At 49.2% G+C, this 18611-nt stretch overlaps 1 protein-coding gene across 3 annotated transcripts in view; it reads left to right on the plus strand.

Annotated features, from left to right (window-relative positions):
* Window positions 1-18611, plus strand: part of ITGA11 (integrin subunit alpha 11) — a 52867-nt gene that overhangs the window by 12294 nt on the left and 21962 nt on the right. For all 3 annotated transcript variants that reach the window (XM_074549081.1, XM_074549080.1, XM_074549079.1), the window contains 11 exons: window positions 2002-2113; window positions 8566-8675; window positions 9294-9385; window positions 10149-10263; window positions 11484-11611; window positions 12124-12272; window positions 13246-13390; window positions 14442-14607; window positions 15554-15624; window positions 16106-16250; window positions 17848-17996. In XM_074549081.1, coding sequence (XP_074405182.1) covers window positions 9335-9385; window positions 10149-10263; window positions 11484-11611; window positions 12124-12272; window positions 13246-13390; window positions 14442-14607; window positions 15554-15624; window positions 16106-16250; window positions 17848-17996 — 1119 coding nt within the window. In that variant the 5' untranslated portion in view covers window positions 2002-2113; window positions 8566-8675; window positions 9294-9334. The remainder of the gene's footprint in view (window positions 1-2001; window positions 2114-8565; window positions 8676-9293; window positions 9386-10148; window positions 10264-11483; window positions 11612-12123; window positions 12273-13245; window positions 13391-14441; window positions 14608-15553; window positions 15625-16105; window positions 16251-17847; window positions 17997-18611) is intronic.

Consider the following 18611-nt stretch of genomic DNA (forward strand, 5'->3'; position numbering starts at 1 on the left):
TTCTTCTGGAGGAATCAGAAAACTTTGGGGCAAAGGCAGCAAAATCCAGCCCCAAATTTTCATGGAAGCAGAACCAGGGTTGGGAATCATGGGAATGCTTCCAGGCACTTCCCAGAGTTCTTTTTCCAGCTGGGAATCCCAAGGGATTCAGGCAGGGCAATTTTCCTCTTTTCTCCCCATTTTTTTTCAAATTTTCTTCCCAGTTTTTCCAATTTCCCCCCCCCCACCCCTCCCCATTTTTTCCCCTCCTATTCCCATTTCCCTCCCACAATTTTTCCAATTTTTTCGCCCAGTTTTCCCCCCTTCTCCCTCCCTCTTTTTCTCCCTTTTCCCCTTATCTCTCCCAGTTTTTCCCCATTTTTTTTCCTGGTGCTGGGGCCTTTGGAATCATCCCCATCCCAGACATTTCCCTTCCAGGACTTCTTTCTGTCCTGATTTTTACCCTGGCAGGAAAGGTGGATTTTATTCCCATCCTTCTTTCCCAAAGATTTTCTTGTTTCCCGGTATTTTCCTTGACAAGAATCAAAAGTTTGGGTGCTCCAGGAGCTCCAGAGAAAAGGAGGAATTTCAGGTTTCCTGCCCTCAGAATTCCAAGGAAAACCTGGAGCTTTTGGTCACTTCTTTGGGATCAAAGGGGGGAACGTTCAGATTTTCCTGATTCCCCGCAAGAAAATCTCTCTGGCTCCCAAATCTCCTGGATAACCTCTCCTAAAATTCCCATTTCAGCCGGAGCCAGTTGGAATATTCCCAGGATTTATTTTATTCCTTTCTTTTTGTCAGAGTTTTGAGGTTCCACCCATTGCTCGGAATCTTCTCTCCCAGATTTTTTGCTTCCCTGGGATTGGGATTTCCAGATCCCCTCCCTGTTTTCCCAGAGATTTCCCATTTCATGGAATATTTCTGTTCATTTATTCTGGTTCCTTTTCCAGAGTTTTACCCTAAACCATGGAATGGGATTCTCCAGTTTATCCCGGTGTTCCCATTCCCAAAAATCCTCAGCTTGGGGGTGTGCAGTGCAAAATCCAGGAAAATTAAGAGGAAAATCCATCCCATCCTCTCCAACGCTTCCTCTGCATCCAGATGCTTCCAGATCTTGGAATTTCTTCCTGGGAATCCAAAGTTCCCAAAATTCCCTCTCATTCCGGGGTGCTCTGATGCCCTTCCCCCTTTTCCCTTTCCCATCATTCTATGGCCAATCCCAGCTTCCCTCTCTCCCGAGGTTTTCATTTCTTTGGGATGTGAAATGAGGTCAACGCTCCACAAAATATCTTGGCTCTCATCCCCTCATCCCATTTTTTTTGGGTTTTTTTTTGTTTTTTTTTTATCCCGGGTTTTATTATCCTGGCTTTCTAGAATTTCTTTCCGGATCATTTGGAAGCTCCTTCTCCTCGGAATCCGGGGCCGGGTTCCTCCATTCCGTGCTCCAGGAGCGGGTTTGTTCCTAGGATTCCAAACATTCCCTTTTTCTCCGGCATTCCTGCCTATCCAAACATTCCCATCCTGCATTTTTCCACCTGGGAAGCAGCAGTGCCGAATTTTCCCTGCTGACAGCTCCTTATGTCCTGAGAAATTCCAAACTGAGCATCCTGTCCCTGTCCTGGAGGGGCATTCCAAGGTTTTTCTTGGAATGAAGCGTCCAGCAGGATCCAGGGAATCCAGTCTGGGATATCCTGGTTATCCATGTCCATCCTGCTGCTCTGGATTTTGGGAATCTGCAGATGAGGTGGGGCTGGAATGCTTTGGAATTCCCATCCTGGCTGGGATGGCAATGGGATCAACCCATCCCAGAACCTTCAAAAATTCGGGAGCAGCTTTCCCAGGATGGGAGAGGTTGGAAGCGCCTCTGGAATTGTTGAATCCAACCCCAAGTGGGAGCGCCCGGAGCAGGGCTGGGATTGGAATAATTCCTTTCCGAGATTTCGGAATTCCGAGTTCATCCGTGTGGAATTGGTGTTTTCCAGCTTTTTGGCTGACGGATCCTTCCCCTTTTTTTCCCCCCAGGATTTGGGAATTCCTTCAACATCGACACCAAGAGGCCCCAGATCATCGCGGGATCCAGGGAATCTTTTTTTGGATACACGGTGCAGCAGCACGACATCGGCGGCAAGAAATGGTGAGTGGGCTCTGGAAAACCGGGAATTCCAGCGGGAATTTCATCTGGAATTACACCAAATCTCCTTCAGAATTCCCAGGAATTGCTGGGCCAAGATGAGGTTGCTCTGGAGGTGCTGAATGGAGGAAAGGTTTCCCTTAAAAAAAGAGGAATTTTGGGTGGGATAGGGAATATTGGGAATTTGGGAAGGAGGTGTCCTGGCTGGATCACGATTCCTTGGAGTCCCTCAGGGCTGGGATCCCATCTGGAATTTGGGTCCAAGCCATCCTGGTTTTTACTGTTTGCATGGAGGAGCCATGGCCTGGAGAACTGATCCATTGGGAATGTGGGATGAGCCTGGGATTGGCTCGGGTTTGGGATTTGGGGCGGGTTTGGCTGATCCCAGGGATGGATCCAGAGCAGATCCCAGGGAATGAATCCCATGGGATCCCACCCAGATGTTGGCAGAGCCCTTTGGTGCATTCCAGGAGCACATCCGGATGCTCCAAAGCCTGAGGAATTCCCTGGAGTTCAGGATCTGCCCCTCGGGTGGATGAATCCAGGCTTAATCTCCCATAATTAAAGCAGTGGATACTCCTGGAATTCCGAAATCCAACCTTTGCCACCTTTGGAAAACCCTCCCGTGTCCTGAACCCGAGATTCCCATTCCTCAGAATTTTGGGAAGTCGGGGTCTCTCTTTCCATGGCTCCCACCCTGTTTTCCACCAGGACTGGGAGTTTTTCCCATTGGAATTCTGCATCCTATGGAAGGGCTGATGCCTTGGGATGAAAGTTGGGAGTTCAGTGTTCCCTGGGATTCTGAGGGAAATTGCTGGAAAATCCCAATTATGGGAATATTCTCATCCCGGTTGTATCCATAGGAGCTGTTTTAGCTCCATCCCAGCTGAGGGGCTGCAATTCCTGGGATTTTGGGATCTCTTATCCCATTTTTCCATGACACCACCACTGGTGGGGTGCCCAAGGGCTGAATTCCCTGGAAACTGGGAATTTTTTCCTGCTTTCCCACCAAAGACCATCCCTGGCTTCTTTTCCCAACTTTTCCTGCCAACATCCGCAGGATCCACCTCTAGTTTTCCCTCCTGTTGGTTCCTCTGCTTGGAAAAATGGAATTTTTCCAGAGGGATCCTATGGATGGATGCGGACACAAAAACTCGGGACAGCGCTGCTGGAATCTGCAATTGAGAGGGAAAAAAATTCCAAAGGAAAAATGCGGACACAGTGAAAAATGGAGAAATGTGGGAGCAACCAGAAACCTCTGGAATAAAAACCGTGGATGTGCAGAGGGAGCTGGATCAGAATTCCAGGAGCTGGAAGGAAAGGGAATGTCCTGAAACCCCAATTCCTGCAGAGCATCTTCCAATCCCATCCCGAGGAATTCCACAAAATCCACTGGAATACAGCAGAGACTCCGGGGTTCTCTCAGAATCCCGGCCATGGATGTGCTGGGATCCAGCTGCCAAATTCCAAGCGCGGAATCCGAGGATTTTGGCACCTCTCCTTCAGTCTGAGCCTTTTAATGCTGCTTTTGGCTGCCGGGAATTGTTTGGGAACGGATTCCAAGAATTCTGTGTTTATGTTTTTTTTCCATATATTTCTAAAGGAGGATTGGAGCGGCTCCAAACAGATTGGATTTTCCAGGTATTTTTGGAAGTCGGGAATTTTCTCCTTTTCCAGACTTTTCAAGGAACCACCCAGACTCATGGAAGTGCATCCCAGAGAGTGGAAAATCCACGAGGAAAATCCGCGAGGAAAAAATTCGGGTTATTAAACTCTGGAGGGGGAAAAAATTCCACTTGGATGGTTAAGGCTGGAAAAGCTCATCCATGTGGGATTCGATTTTGATTTTGCTCCGGCTTTTTCCAGAGCAGTGTGGGGTTTTCAGACCTCCTTTTCCACACTTTTTCCATCTTTTCCACGGAGCTGGAGGTGCCTGGAAAAGATGGAAAAGATGACAGCAGGTGCCTGGAATTCATCCCAAAAAACCAACGGAGCTCCATGGAATGGCCGGGAAAGGAAGACCTGGAATTATGGAGCATTCCCACTGTCCAAACTGGGGATTTTTGGGAAAAATGGGAACTCCCTGTGCTGCTGGGACAAAATGACCTGTGAGGAATTTTGGGATAAAGAGAAGGAATTCCTGGGAGGATGAAGAGAGTTTTGGAGGTTTCGAATCCCAAGTCCCGGCATGTTGGACGCTGTGGATGGATTCCTTTGGGAATAATGAGCAGAATTCCCACAAATGGGATGTGTATCCCTTAAAACTTGGAAGCTGTCATGGGAATGGGAGCTCTTGGATGTTTGGGGCAAGCACAGCCTGGAATCTCATGGAATTTTGGGAAGAATCTTCCTGGAGGTTCCAGAGCAGGGAAAAAGGGGGGAAAAAAATTCCTTTCATCTTTCATCTCCCACTTCCAAGTGTTTGTCCAGGATGCTTCCCACCATTCCAGGAGCTGTGGCTGGGAGCATCCCAGAGCTCCTTTTCCTAGGAATCCTGGAGAGGGAACACTCGGAGCTGATTCCTGGAATTTTTGGGTTGCTGGATGCTCCTGGGGAGATTTCCCTATCCCAACCTCGTATCCCACTTATCCAAAGGGAGGTTCTGATCCCAAAACTCCTCCCTGGGAGCATCCCAAAGTTCCATTTCCGAGGAATCTTGGAGAGGGGCACAGACATGACGGGGACAGGCAGCGATGACAAATCCAGACCCCAAATCCCAGAAAACAGCGGAAAACGGGAGCAAAGGCAGCACAAGGAACTCTGGAATACCGTGGGCAGCAGGAATGCCACATTCCCATTTTTCCCCAGTGTTTTTCCCCCATTTTTTGGGATGTTAAGGAGATGTTTCCAGTCGAGGCCTCTCCGTGTTTTCGGCTCAGCCGGGATTTTCCATGGAACCGTGCTGGGATCTGTATCCACAGGGTCCTGTGGGATCTCCAGCTTCCCTCTGGAGATTCCCGAAGAAAACTGGGAATTTCCCAGGTGGCTTTTCCCCATCTCCCACTCCCACCCCAAACAAACCCTTTTCTTTCAGAACCACTGTCGATTCCCAGATTTTTTTACCTCCCCATCCTTGGAATGTTCAAATCCATCTCAGAGCACCCTCTGGAAGTGGGGCTGGAATGACCCAAACCATTCCATGGTTTTATTGAAAACAAGGCCAAAAGAGGGAAAATCCCCCCCAAAAAACAGGGAATAGGGTGGGCTGCAGCAGATCCTGCATCCCGGGGTAGGAGGGAGAGCCGGGAGCAGACATTATGGAATTCTCTGCGCTTCCACCAAAATATTCCAAGCGCTCCTGCGGCGGCCAAGCCACGGGAGAATCCCAGCCAAGAAAACCTCTGGCTGGAGCTGGAAAACAGAAACCCCTGGAAGTGTTTTTCCAGATCAGCACAATTCTGGCTTTCAGTCCCGCCAGAAGATTTTTCCCTCTTTTTTTTTTTTTTTTAATATTTTTTTTCCCCTCCTCCTTTTCCCTTCGGCCGGGCTCGGACCGGGATTGTCCAGGATCAGGGCCTGGAGCTCAGGGGTGGAATGGGATGAGCTTTAATGTTTTTTCCCACCCAAACCATTCCAGAATTCCTGGATTTTGCTGGTTTGGAGCCTTTCCCAGCCTGCAGGCATGGACACATCCCATTCCCAGCCTGGCCGGAAAATTGGGAATCAGGACCCAGCACTGGGCTTTGCTTGGAGAGCAATATCCTGGGGTATTCCTGCTTTTTCTCTCCTGATTTTTTTTGGGGATGAAAGTTAAAAATCCATCCTCAGACAGCTTGGAGCAGTCAGAGCTTTTCCCACTTAATCCCTGTTGGGTTTTTTCCCTTTGTTTTCTCCGGGAGCAGGGAAAGGAGAGGGAGGCGAGGCAGGAATTGTTTGGTTCTGATTTTCTTTCAAAGCCTCGTTTTTTGGCCAAGTTGTGATGCAGGAGCCGCTTCCCTCTTGGGAATCCAGGGAAAAATCGGGAGATTTGGGATGATCCCAGGATGTGTGGAGGGGGAAATAATGAAAAAAAACAGGAATGTCTCCCTTTCTACAGCAGGATGCTCTGGTTTTTTTGGGATGAGCTGGATCATTTGGATATTTTTGGGAATTTGGGACAACCCACCCAAATCCCTGATTTTTTTTTTTTTGTGGTTTTTTTTGTTTGTTTTTTTTGTTTGTTTTTTTTTTGTTTGTTTGTTTGTTTTGTTTTGTTTTTTGGGGGTTTTTTTGGTTTTTTTGTTTTGTTTTGTTTTTATAGAAGGAAAAATCCAGGATTTCTAGCCCAAATTTCCAAGTAAAGGAAGAGTGGAGCAGCATCCCTAAAAACACCTTCCAAACAGCTGGAAAAGCCTTTTCCCCGAGCTGCCAAGTTTCCATGAGGATTTGACAGCTCCAGCTGATTAATCATTCCCATTGAACCAAAAAGGGAAAACAATTCCATTGTTTTTTGGGAGACAAAAATTCCGGCTTCAGGAGCTCCGCAGCTGCTCCTCATTCATGGCAAAACCTGGGAATGTTTGGGTTTCTTTTGGGTCTGCCTCGTCATCCCAAAGGGATGATCCGACCCCAAACCCGCTGGTTTTTTTGGGAATGTTGATTAATGCATGGTGTGATCACATTAATTTGGGAATATTAATTCATGGAAAAGTCTCCAAGAGGATTCCCTGCAGGATGGGGGGCACATCAAGCTGGAGCTGCTCCCAGAAGTTCATGAAGTTCCATGTACCTGAAATTCTTTGGGAATTGGGAATTACACCAGGAGATGCTTCTTTTCCATGGAGCCTCCACCTTTATTCCTCCTCATCCTCAAGGTTTTCCTGTTCCCCTTCCTGATTTTCCATCTTTTCCATCCTCTCCACCAAATGAGAGTGTGGGAGAGCCTGAGGAAAATGAGCAAATTCCTGAAAAATCCCAGATTTTCCTGGATGCTGTTGAGGACAGCTCCAGCTGGAGATGATTTTCCCGCGGTGAATTCCCACATCAAGCCGTAATTCAGGAAGTGTTTCCATGAGAATCCTTGGATTCAGGAGCTTTTCCTTTGGGGGAGCGATTCCGGTTCGGGATAAAAGAATGGGATGTTTGTCTTTGGAGCGGCAGCATTTTTAAGGAATGACAATTCCTGGTCTAACAGGGAACATCTGTGCCGGTGGCTTTTCCAGCTGCTGGGAAGGGCCCTGTGGAACAAAAGAGCTCCTGTTTATCTGGAGATCCAGACTGGGATGGTTGCATCCATAGGATTTTTTTTTGGGAAGCTAAAAAATAAATTTAAAAAAAATCCCATTTATTATATTGCCATCGACTCATAGCGATGAGGATTTTTGGGATAGCCTGGAATGAAGGGATGGATTCCTTAGCTCCTGCACTCTTCCTGCTTTTGGGTTGCTGTGGTCAAGAAAAAGTGGGAAAAATGTGTGGGTGTCCCAAAAATATCCCAGCTGGAAGTTGGTGTCCTTGCTGTGGAATGGGATTTAGCAGCTCCCTTCTTTTGGAGAGCAGGAAAATTCCCAATGTCCACTGGAGATCCCAAAGTTTGGAGCAACTCCAGCCCGGGGCAAATTCCCTTCTCCAGGGTTTTCCTGGGGAAAATTCCTTCCCTCCACTGGAGATCCCAATGTTCATCTCCCAGCGCCCGTAACAACCCCAGCTTGGAGTGAATTCCCTTTTCCAGGGTTTTCCTGGGAAAAATTCCTTCCCTCCAGTGGAGATCCCAATGTTCATCTCCCAGTGTTCATAACAACCCCAGCTTGGAGTGAATTCCCTTTTCCAGGGTTTTCCCTGGGAAAATTCCTTCCCAATTCCCTCACCCACCACTGGAGATCCCAATGTTCACCTCAGGGCTGTTCATAACAATCCCAGCTTGGAGCAAATCCCCTTTTTCAGGGTTTTCTGGGGAAAAATTCCTTGTGGATGGCAGTGGGATTTGCTGGAAGCGCTCCACCAGCTCCTTGTTATTCCTTCTGGTTCTGCTGGAATCCTGCATCCATATCCACGTTCTGGGAATGGAGTGGGAGGTGTCTCCATATCCATGTCGTGGAGATGTTCTGGGAATGGAGCAGGAGGTGTCCCTGCCCACGGAAGGTGTTGGGATGAGATGATCCCTGAGGTTCCTTCCATCCCAAACCATTCCATGACCCTGTGGAAAGGCTCCTCCGTAGGCAGTGGAGAGAAGGGACAATCCATAACTATTCCGAGGGATTTGGTGCCACCCTGGAGCACTTCCAGATGGGTTTGGATCCCTCCCTCCCCTCCAAGAATCCGTTCCTTGCAGCTGATGGGAATGAATTCCATAATTCCAGGTGGCAGAGTCACATTCCCGACTTTTTGCTGCTCCAAAGGGAAGAGAAGGAGAAGCTTTCCTTCCACTGAAGCTGAGGCCCTCTGCTGCCACTCCCAAACCCGGGAATTGTGGCTGAGGGGGTTTTTCCCAGGGAATTCCCGTTGTCCCGGTGCTGACGGATCCGTGTTTCCCGCAGGCTGGTGGTGGGAGCTCCGTACGAATCCAACGGGCAGCAGAAAACCGGAGACGTCTACAAGTGTCCAGTGCTGAGTGACGACCACGGAAACTGCACCAAGCTCAACCTGGGTAGGGCGTTCCAGTCCCAGACATCCCAAATTATCCCTGGAAAATGGGATATTGGGAAGGGATTCCTACCCCGGGAAGGTGGAATTCCCAGAGAAGCCCCATGATTCCTGGAAGTGTCCAAGGCTGGGTTGGATGGGGCTTGGAGCACCCTGGGATGGTGGATGGGCTTGAAATTCCCAAATGATTCCATGATTCCCAGTTTGTTTCCCAAAGGGGGAGCTCTGGCTCACGGGGATCTGAGTTTTCCAGAGGAATGGTTGGATCAGGATTTGGGACACAGCTCAGTGACCAATCCCGTTTGGGACTGACAGGGCTGCCCCGGGGGCTGTTCCCAATTTCTGGAAAAAACAGGGATTCCCTGGGAATCCAGGATGAGGAGCTGAGCCCTCCAAGGGGTTTCCTCCTCTCCAGCCTCATTCCCAAAAAAAATTTTCCTTCCTTGGTTGTTCATCTAGGAAAAAACCCCAGTTTTCCCAACTTTTTTCTCACCTTCCAAAAAACCCCCCCAAAACCTTGAGGGAAATTCCTCTCCGGCACACAATTCCCAGTTCCTCCAGAGATTCCGGGGGGCATTTGGGATTTCCTGGGGGTGTTCCTGATGCCAGCCTCTCTCCCAAGGGCGGGTGACGCTGTCCAACGTGTCGGAGCGCAAGGACAACATGCGCCTGGGCCTGAGCCTGGCCACCAACCCCAGGGACAGCAGCTTCCTGGTGAGCAGCATTCCCGGGAACGTGGGCTGGGAATTCGGGAATGTGGGCCAGGAACGTGGGGTAGGACAGGGAGGTGTTGGGACGTTCCTCTTGGTGGGGTTTTTTAATGGAGTGGAGTGAGATTTATAGGGGTTTATTGATGAAATTTAATGAAATATAATGAAATATAATAAAATACAATGAAATATAATGAAATATAATAAAATATAATAAAATACAATAAAATATAAAAACATAATAAAATATAATAAGATATAATGGAATAAAATAAATTCAAAGTAATTAAAATTAAATTAAGTGGAAGAAAATGAAATTAAAGCACATCCACGGAAAAGGGATCCTTTGAACCAAATCCTGCCTTTTTTACCATTTTTCAGGCCTGCAGCTCCCACGAGTGTGGCAGCTCCTACTACACCACAGGAATGTGTTTTATATAATAAAATAAAATAAAATAATTTATAATAATTAAAATTAAATTAAAATTATTTATAATAATTAAAATATTTTAGATAATAAAGTATAATAAAGTATAATAAAATATAATAAAATATAATAAAATATAATAAAATATAATAAAATAAAATAAAATATAATAAAATATAATAAAATAAAATTAAAATATAATAGAATATAATAGAATAAAATAAATTCAACGTAATTAAAATTAAATGAAATTAAGTGGAAAAAAATGAAATTAAAATAACACACATCCACGGAAAAGGGATCCTTTGAACCAAATCCTGCCTTTTTTACCATTTTTCAGGCCTGCAGCCCCCTGTGGTCCCACGAGTGTGGCAGCTCCTACTACACCACGGGAATGTGTTCCCGCGTCAACTCCAACTTCCGCTTCTCCAGAACCGTGGCTCCGGCTCTGCAGAGTGAGGACCAGGATCCCGGCTCCCATCCCTGCTCCCATCCCTGCTCCCATCCCTGTTTGGATCCCAGCTCCAATCCCATCTCCAATCCCTTTTTGACTGCACAAAACAAAGCCCTCGTTGACCAGGAGTTAAACATGTTGGAATTTGGGAATTTGGAGCCGGGATTTTGTTTTGGAGGGTTGAAGTGAAGTTTCCTGCCTTTCCTGGAGCTGGGAAGGATTCCCACAAGTCTGTCCTGCTCCTGGGAGCTCCTCATCCCATGGGATGTGATTCCACAAGTTCAGAAAACCCCTCTGGTGTTGGTTAATTCCCAGGGTAGATGGGCTGGGAAAAATGGGGTTTGGGAGGATCAAGGCAGGAAAGGCAGAACCCACCACCAAATTCCCAGGGCATAAAGAGGGGCTTGGAAAAATGAGATTTTTGGGATCCAGGCAGTAAAGGCGTCATCGAATTCCCAGTGTCACTTCCCTCATTATGTTCCAGCCCTCGCTGCAAAGGATAATTGGGATTTTAGGAAGTGTTTATTTAATGGGATGCAGGGTCAGCTTCTCTCCTTGATTCCCAGGATGAGATGGAGGCACACAGAGGATCCCAGTGATCCGTGAGTGACTCCAATCCATGGATTCTTTCATCCATTAAAAATTGTAGGGTGAAGGAGCAGCCGATAAATCTCCGAAATCCAGGATCACCAAGGAATGCTGTAAAACATCAGCGAGACTGAGATGATCCTGAGCCATTTTCCCCACTGGAAAAAAAATTCTTAAATCCTTCCTGCTCCGGCTGCAGAGCCGAGCCCTGGGGTCCCCTCTGGGGTTTTTGGCTGCCGAGGATTTCATGGGAAGGGAGGAAATGCCCGCCTTGCTTTCCATGGCAGGGCTGGGAATGACTCAGGGATCAGGAACGGCTCTGCGGGAGGAGCGGAGCCGGATCCCGCTCCTCTTTGAAGTGTAGAATGATATTAAACGGCATCAAATTCCAAAGCTGAATCCCAAATGATGCCGCTGAGTGTTATTCCTAGGAAGTGATCCCATCTTCTCACAGCAGAGAGGATTCCTGTGGCTTCTCCCCACCTTGTTGGAGCCCAGATTCTTTCCCAAACTATTAAAATCAAATTTTTTTTTCCCCAAAAAAATCCAAAGAGGAAGTACCTGGCTGGAAGTGAAGCCATAAATCTGCCCCTTTGCAAGAGGACTTTTAATAAATCCCTGGATTTTCCGCAGGATGCCAGACCTACATGGACATCATCATCGTTCTGGATGGATCCAACAGCATTTATCCATGGGTTGAAGTCCAGCACTTCCTGATAAATATCCTGAAGAAGTTTTACATTGGTCCTGGACAGATCCAGGTGAGTCCCTGAACCATTTGTGTCATCCCAGGGCCATTCCCAATGTCCCTTTTCTGTCAAGCTGCTGGAATTTGTCAAAATATCGGGATTTTTGACTCATCCCATGGCAAGAAAACGCTCCCATTATTGTCCCTAAGTGAGCTATGGAGGGATCCCACATCCCAATGGGAACAGGGAGGATGAAACCACATGGAAAGGAGCTCTCCATGCTCTTGCTCCCAGTAACCATGGGTTGATTTAGGCAGGAATTTAAGCTGGAACATCCCAGATTTTCCCAAAAATCCCAGTCCCATCTGGAGATGCCACGGGTCCAAACTGGGACAGTCTGGCACATCTCAAAACTTGGAAGCAGAGCAGGGGGGGAGAGCCATAAAATTAGGAATTAATAACAACCCCATGGAGGAAAAACCGGGCGGTGGAATTCTGAAAACAACGAGCGTAGAGAATTTTTACCCGCGGTGGGCAGGACCTGGTCCTGTCGGCCCTTCTGGTGCCATTCCCGTCGTTCCCAGGTGGGAGTGGTGCAGTACGGAGAGGACGTGGTCCACGAGTTCCACCTGAACGACTACAGGTCCGTGCAGGACGTGGTGGCGGCCGCCAGCCACATCGAGCAGCGCGGCGGCACCGAGACCAGGACCGCCTACGGCATCGAGTTCGCTCGGTAAAACCCCTCCCAGCCCCAGGAAAACCCCCAAATCCCCTGGTTTTTCCCCCTCCTTCCCTCTCCCTTTGTTTTCCTTGCTGCTCAAGAATGGGGGAATGGCCAGGGTTTGTAGGAAAATGTGATTTGGGGGAAGCTTTGGGAGTGGTGTTTCCCAAAATTGCTCCATCCTCGTTCGCAGTCTGGAATTGTGGCCTCACCCTGGAAGCCCCCAGCCCCCAAATTCAGCCCCAGGACCTGGAGCTCTCCTGGAAATCTCTGGAAAGTCCCCAGGAACTCAGGACGGCTCCACCTCCTCCCTGTCCTTTATAAATCCCTATAAATCTCCCTACTTTTCATAAACAACAAAAGGGACAAATCCTTACTCCTGCGCTTGTATTCCTGCTGGGAATCATGCCATTTTAGGCTGGAAAAGAGGTCAAAGATCAAGTCCAGCACTGCCAAGGCCACCACTGACCATGTCCCAAGTGCCACATCCATGTGGTTTGGAAATCCCTGCAGGAATGGCGATTCCAGCACTGGCCTGGGCAGCTTGGAAAAGTTTTAGATGGATCCTGGCCGGATCCGAGCAAGGTCCTGAATGATTTGTGTCACGCAGAGTCCCCATCCCTGCTCAGTGTCCTTTTTCCATAAATACGCTGGAATTTGGGATGTGATTTGACAAAACCGTGGGATTTTGGCAGGGGTGGATAATGGGTTGAAGAAATTTTCCCTCACAGGGAAAGACCCCATAGGCCAAGGCCAGAACTCCGCTGGCCAACTCAAGATCCATTCCCTCACCCGATTTTTGCTGAATTACGGCCTCTTTCCTGCAAAAAGTGGGGGAACCCGTATCCCAAAGGATTTCCCGGGGGTTCCTGCAGCTCCCCAAGGGGCAGCAGCCCCAGAGACCCCTCGGGTCGGGCTCGGTGGGGCGGAGGAGCCCCTCGGAGCTGGCGGGGCTGAGCAGCCCAGGGCATCTCTTCACTTGCAGCTCGGAAGCGTTTCGGAAAGGTGGCCGGAAAGGGGCAAAGCGAGTAATGATTGTCATCACAGATGGAGAGTCCCACGACAGCCCAGACCTGGAGAAGGTGATCGAGGACAGCGAGAGGGACAACGTCACCAGATACGCGGTGGCGGTGAGTGACGGGACTTTTGGGTTCTGGAAATCCTGGAAATCATGGAAATCCTGGAAATCATGGTGGTGCTTCAGGAATCCCAAAGCACCAGGAGAGCCCATCCCCACTGCTCCTGGAGCATTCCAAGATCTTCTTGTGTGCTCCAGGAATCCCAAAGCAACAGAACAGCCTTTCTCTGTTGCTCCTGGAGCATTCCAAGAGCTCCCATCCATCCCCACTGCTCCTGGAGCATTCCAAGATCTTCTTGCATGCTCCAGGAATCCCAAAGCACCAGGACAGCCCATCCCCACTGCTCCTGAAATATTCCAACTGTTCCTGTTCATCCCCACTGCTCCTGGAGCATTCCAAGATCTTCTTGTGTGCTCCAGTAATCCCAAAGCACCAGGATAGCCCATCTCTGCTGCTCCTGGAGCATTCCAAGATCTTCTTGCATGCTCCAGCAATCCCAAAGCACCAGGAGAGCCCATCCCCACTGCTCCTGGAATATTCCAACTGTTCGTGTCCATCCCCACTGCTCCTGGAGCATTCCAAGAGCTCCTGTCCATCCCCACTGCTCCTGGAGCATTCCAAGATCTTGTGTGCTCCAGCAATCCCAAAGCACCAGGAGAGCCCATCTCTGCTGCTCCTGGAACATTCCAAGTGTTCCAAGTGCTGCTCTTGGGATGCTCAGCTTGGGATTCAGCTTCTGGGGCTGGTGCCAGGACCAGGGACAGGCAGGACCCCAAATTCCATGAGGAACGTCCTGCCAGGAGGAATTGCAGCAATTCCTCTGTTTGTTCCCACAAAGTGGTGTCAGATCTGAGGAAGGGGCTTCTCCCACGTGGACAGCCCGAGTGGTTTTGGGATGGTTTTATCCATCCTGGGAAAACGGCCCAGAGGAGCTGCTGACCCCCCATGCCTGGAGGTGTCCAAGGTTGGACAGGGCTTGGAGCAGGTTGGATAGAGGAAGGTGTCCCTGCCCATGGAATGGGATGAGCTGCAAGATCCCTCCCCACCCAAACCACCTGGGAATTCCAATTCCATGAGGGTCTCGCATTTTCTTCCCAACCAGGTCCTGGGTTATTACAACAGGAGAGGAATCAACCCCGAGGCCTTTCTGAACGAGATCAAGTTCATCGCCAGCGACCCCGACGACAAACACTTCTTCAACGTCACCGACGAGGCGGCCCTCAAGGACATCGTGGATGCCCTGGGAGAGAGGATCTTCAGCCTGGAAGGTGAGGGATGCTCCTCCCTGGCACCTCCCAGGGCTGGGAATGTGCTGCTGATCCCTTTTTCCCCGAATTTCTATGTGGCTTCCGCAATATCCGAGCCTAAAATCCTGCTTGGAGAATCTTCAGATTTGAGGAAATGTCTTTATTTGGAGCTGTTGCTTCCCTCGGATATCAGAAGCAGAGATCCCCTTTCCAAAGGACACACCTCGTTCCAGCCAGAGGAATTCTGGTGGCTTTGATTTTTCCTTTTTATAGAAAACCTTGGAGATTTGGTATGGGGGGAATTTGGGCGTCGGTGTCTCCCTCATCCATCAAATTCCAGGGTTGTAAACAGGAAAACCCACACACAGGAGCTTCCTGGGGTGCCAGACATCAGGAGATTATGGGAATAATGTTGGGATTTCGGGCTGATTGGCTGAAATGAAATATCAGGAAATATTTCTGTCTTAAATGTCAGCTCCTGTGACAACTTTGTCGCCCTCCCAAACTAAATTTATCCGAATTTCAGAGGAAAAATGCAGCCTGGAATGAACAATTGGAACAGAAGATGGAGGGCCCGCACTGGGAATGAAACATCTTGAATTTGGGGGATTTTGGCTCCAACCAGCTCACAAACTCCCCACAAGTTTCCCAGTTTTCTCTGTCCAGCCTGGCACTTCCCTGTGGAAGTTGCCCTGGATGAGGAATTCTCCCAGTTGGAATTATGAAGCAAAAACCTCCAAATCCCCAGTTTTGGGTGATCTTGCAGCTCTGCAAGGGGAGGAGCTGCAGCCCAGCAGAGCTCCCAGACCCCCTAACAGCACAAGGCTGTGGAATTGGGGGATTTAGGGAGAAATGGGATCATCAGGAGGATGTGGAGCTGCTGGAGCAATTCCAGAGGAGGCCCCAGAGCTGTTCCAGGAAAGCAAAACTCTCCAATTAACACAAATTCCCTTTTTTTTTGTTTAAGGAACCAACAAGAACGAGATCTCCTTTGGACTGGAAATGTCCCAGACTGGATTTTCATCCCATGTTGTGGAAGTAAGAGAGAAAATATGGGAATTTTTTTGTTTTGTTCCTGCCTTGTCCTGTTTATCATCCCCTGCTGCAGGTGGGAGACTGGGATTTGGGACAAATCATTAATTACAGAGTTGAATAATTAACGTGAGGATAAGGAAATGCTGCTGGGTTATCCCATGGGAAAGGAAGGTGTTGGGTGACCCGAGCATCCCTTGGGATCTGCAGCAGATCCTCCTGATGCCACGACCTCTTGGGAAGGACGTGCTGGGATGTCCATGGAAAAAACTCTTGGGAATTCCTGGGGAGGAAAAAATATACAAAACACATTGAAAAAATACATTAAAATACACTGAAAATAACAAGAATAGGGTAGAAATATCATTCCAGCAGTTTTAAAACCCTCCAGCATTCCAGGTGTTTTTGGTCTGTGTGTGGGACCAGAGGAATGGAATCGCCTCCACCTGGGAAGAAATCCCATAAAACCACTCCTGTATTCCCACAGGACGGGATCCTGCTGGGAGCAGTGGGAGCCTACGACTGGAATGGAGCTGTCCTGAAGGAGACCAGCAGCGGGAAGGTCATCCCTCTGCGGGAATCCTACCTGCAGGAATTCCCAGAGGAGCTGAAAAACCACGGGGCCTACTTAGGTGGGAGAGCTGAACTAGGCCGCGCTGCCACACGGGGGGAAATTCGGGATTTTATCCTTGAAAAAAGAGGAAGCATGGGGGGTATTCCTCATGGGAGAGCCGTGGGATGCAGCACAGGAGCATCCTCACCTGGGAAGAGCCCGGCTCCGACCCTGGAGCGGGGCACAAATGGGATTTGGATCCAGGAGCAGCCGAGCCGGCGGGTGATCCGCGGCTTTCCTTGGAGTGCTTTCAAAGCACCGATGGAATTTCATGCCTAGGCAGGAAATACCTGCTGGGTTAATCCGTTCCATGTGCAGCTCTGGAATAAAAATATCAGCCTGGGTTGTGAAATGCAGCCTCTCCTCGGAGATGGGGCTGCCCCGTGGCGGGGAGGGAGGTGGGATTCTGTGGGATCTGTGGGATCAGCACCTCCAGGCTCTTCCCTGGGAATGGGGACACGTGGATCATCCGTGGGGTGACAGCTGAGTGTCCCCCGAGCTGGGATGGCTGTGGGTGTCCCATGGGAATCCCTGTGGGAGCTCAGCTGGGCTCTCTGGAATGAGAAATCTGGGAATATTAAGGAATGCTGGTGTATCCTGCTGAGGAGCAGCCTGGGGGGCTCAGGGCTGGTGGTTGGTTTAGGAACATCCCTCCAGGAGGGACAATTTTAGGGACACAAGGTAAGGCTGGTGAGCAGGGAAAAGGGTCCAAAAATCCCTGGAGATACTAAAAATTCAACTGGATGTGCTCCCAGGGAATGTGATTCAGCTTCGTGATTGGCCAGGCTTTGAGTTCCATAGAATCCCAGAATTCTGGAATGATTTGGGTTGGAAAGGAACTTAAAGCTCATCCCATCCCACCTTCCCCTATCCCAGGTTTCTCCATGCCCCATCCAGCCTGGGATTGGAACATTCCAGGGATGGGGCTGCCACAGCTTCTCTGGGCACCCCGTTCCACTTCTAAGGATTTCATTGGAATTTAAACCTGAGCCTGGAGGTTCAGGAACCTGGAATTGGGGTTGAAAACCGGGATTTGGCAGCCCCAGCTTTTTATTCCTACAAAATCCCGTCTGCAGCCATGGAAGTGCCTCAGCCCAGGGGGTGATCCCAGTAGGAAAAAGGGATTGCTTGGGGTCACTGGCTTAGGCAGGGTTATTTCCATCAGGAGGAATGGTTTTGATGGATTCATGGCTTTTCTTGGACTGGGAATGTTGACATCAAGCACCAGGAAAGCTTTTCCTGCCTGGTGTTCCCAGAGCAGCAGGAGCTGCATCTTCCCAACACTCAGCACCTCAGAGTGTCTGTCCAACTTGATTGAGCCATGAAATAAAACAGCCAGAAATCCAGGAATTGCAGGAACTGGTTGATCTTTGATAAAAGGAGGATTTGCACAGGAAGTGGGGATCAGGCAGTGCCAAATCTCCCAGCACAGCACCGGAGCGGGCGGCTCGGAGGCGCTGGGGTCCATCTGGGCGATTTCATCTTTGCAAATATCCAGGTTTTTTAAGCTTCCCTTTTTGGGAAGCGGCCAGAGCTGTGTCAGCAGCTGGGGGCTGATGGAAAGCAGGCCCTGGGTGCAGGCAGGGAATCCTCACTCCGTGTCCCTCCCTTCCCAGGTTACACCGTCTCCTCCGTTGTCTCCACCAAGCACGAGCGCATTTACGTGGCGGGAGCGCCGCGCTTCAACCACACGGGCAAGGTCATCCTGTTCACCATGCACAGCAACAGGAACCTCACCATCCACCAGGCCCTCAAGGGAGAGCAGGTAATTCCGGCTGGGAAGCCTGTGCTGCTTTTCCCCCCTGGAAAAATCAACCCTCTCCCTTGGTTTTCCCGAGTTGGAGCAGCTCGGCAGCGCCACACAGCCATGGATGTGCTGGTGTCCTGGTTTGGAGGGACAGGTGTCTGCTCAGGAGGGCAGGGGCCTCCTTTGAAATGGAAAATTTAAACTCCCTCTCCCCAGATTATTATAATTTTGAAATTAAGTGGCTCTCAGGCAAATATATGGGAATAGGAATAACAGTTCTTTACTAGGGAAAATAAAAATAAAAATGTAATAGTACAAAAAAGAAAACAAACCACTGACAGAGTGGGAACAAGAGCTGCTCCCCTGGGAATGCAGGGCAGCAGGATCTCTCTGGTGCCCCAAAATTCAGATTCTATCCAGTTAGGAATCCTTAGCTCCTCCCTCTGGGCGGAGCATCTCCCCATGGGATGATGGAATTTGATCAGCCGTGCAGGGACACTCACAGGCCATGAACAGAAGATAATTAATAATTAATGGCCCATGAACAGAAGATAATTAATAATGAACGGCCCATGATCTCCTGGAGGGAGGATTGGCTGTGGGAGAGATAAAGAAAACTGCCCAATGAAAACA

This window comes from Zonotrichia albicollis, chromosome 11 (genome assembly GCF_047830755.1).
Source record: "Zonotrichia albicollis isolate bZonAlb1 chromosome 11, bZonAlb1.hap1, whole genome shotgun sequence".
NCBI classification, from domain to species: Eukaryota; Metazoa; Chordata; class Aves; order Passeriformes; family Passerellidae; genus Zonotrichia; species Zonotrichia albicollis.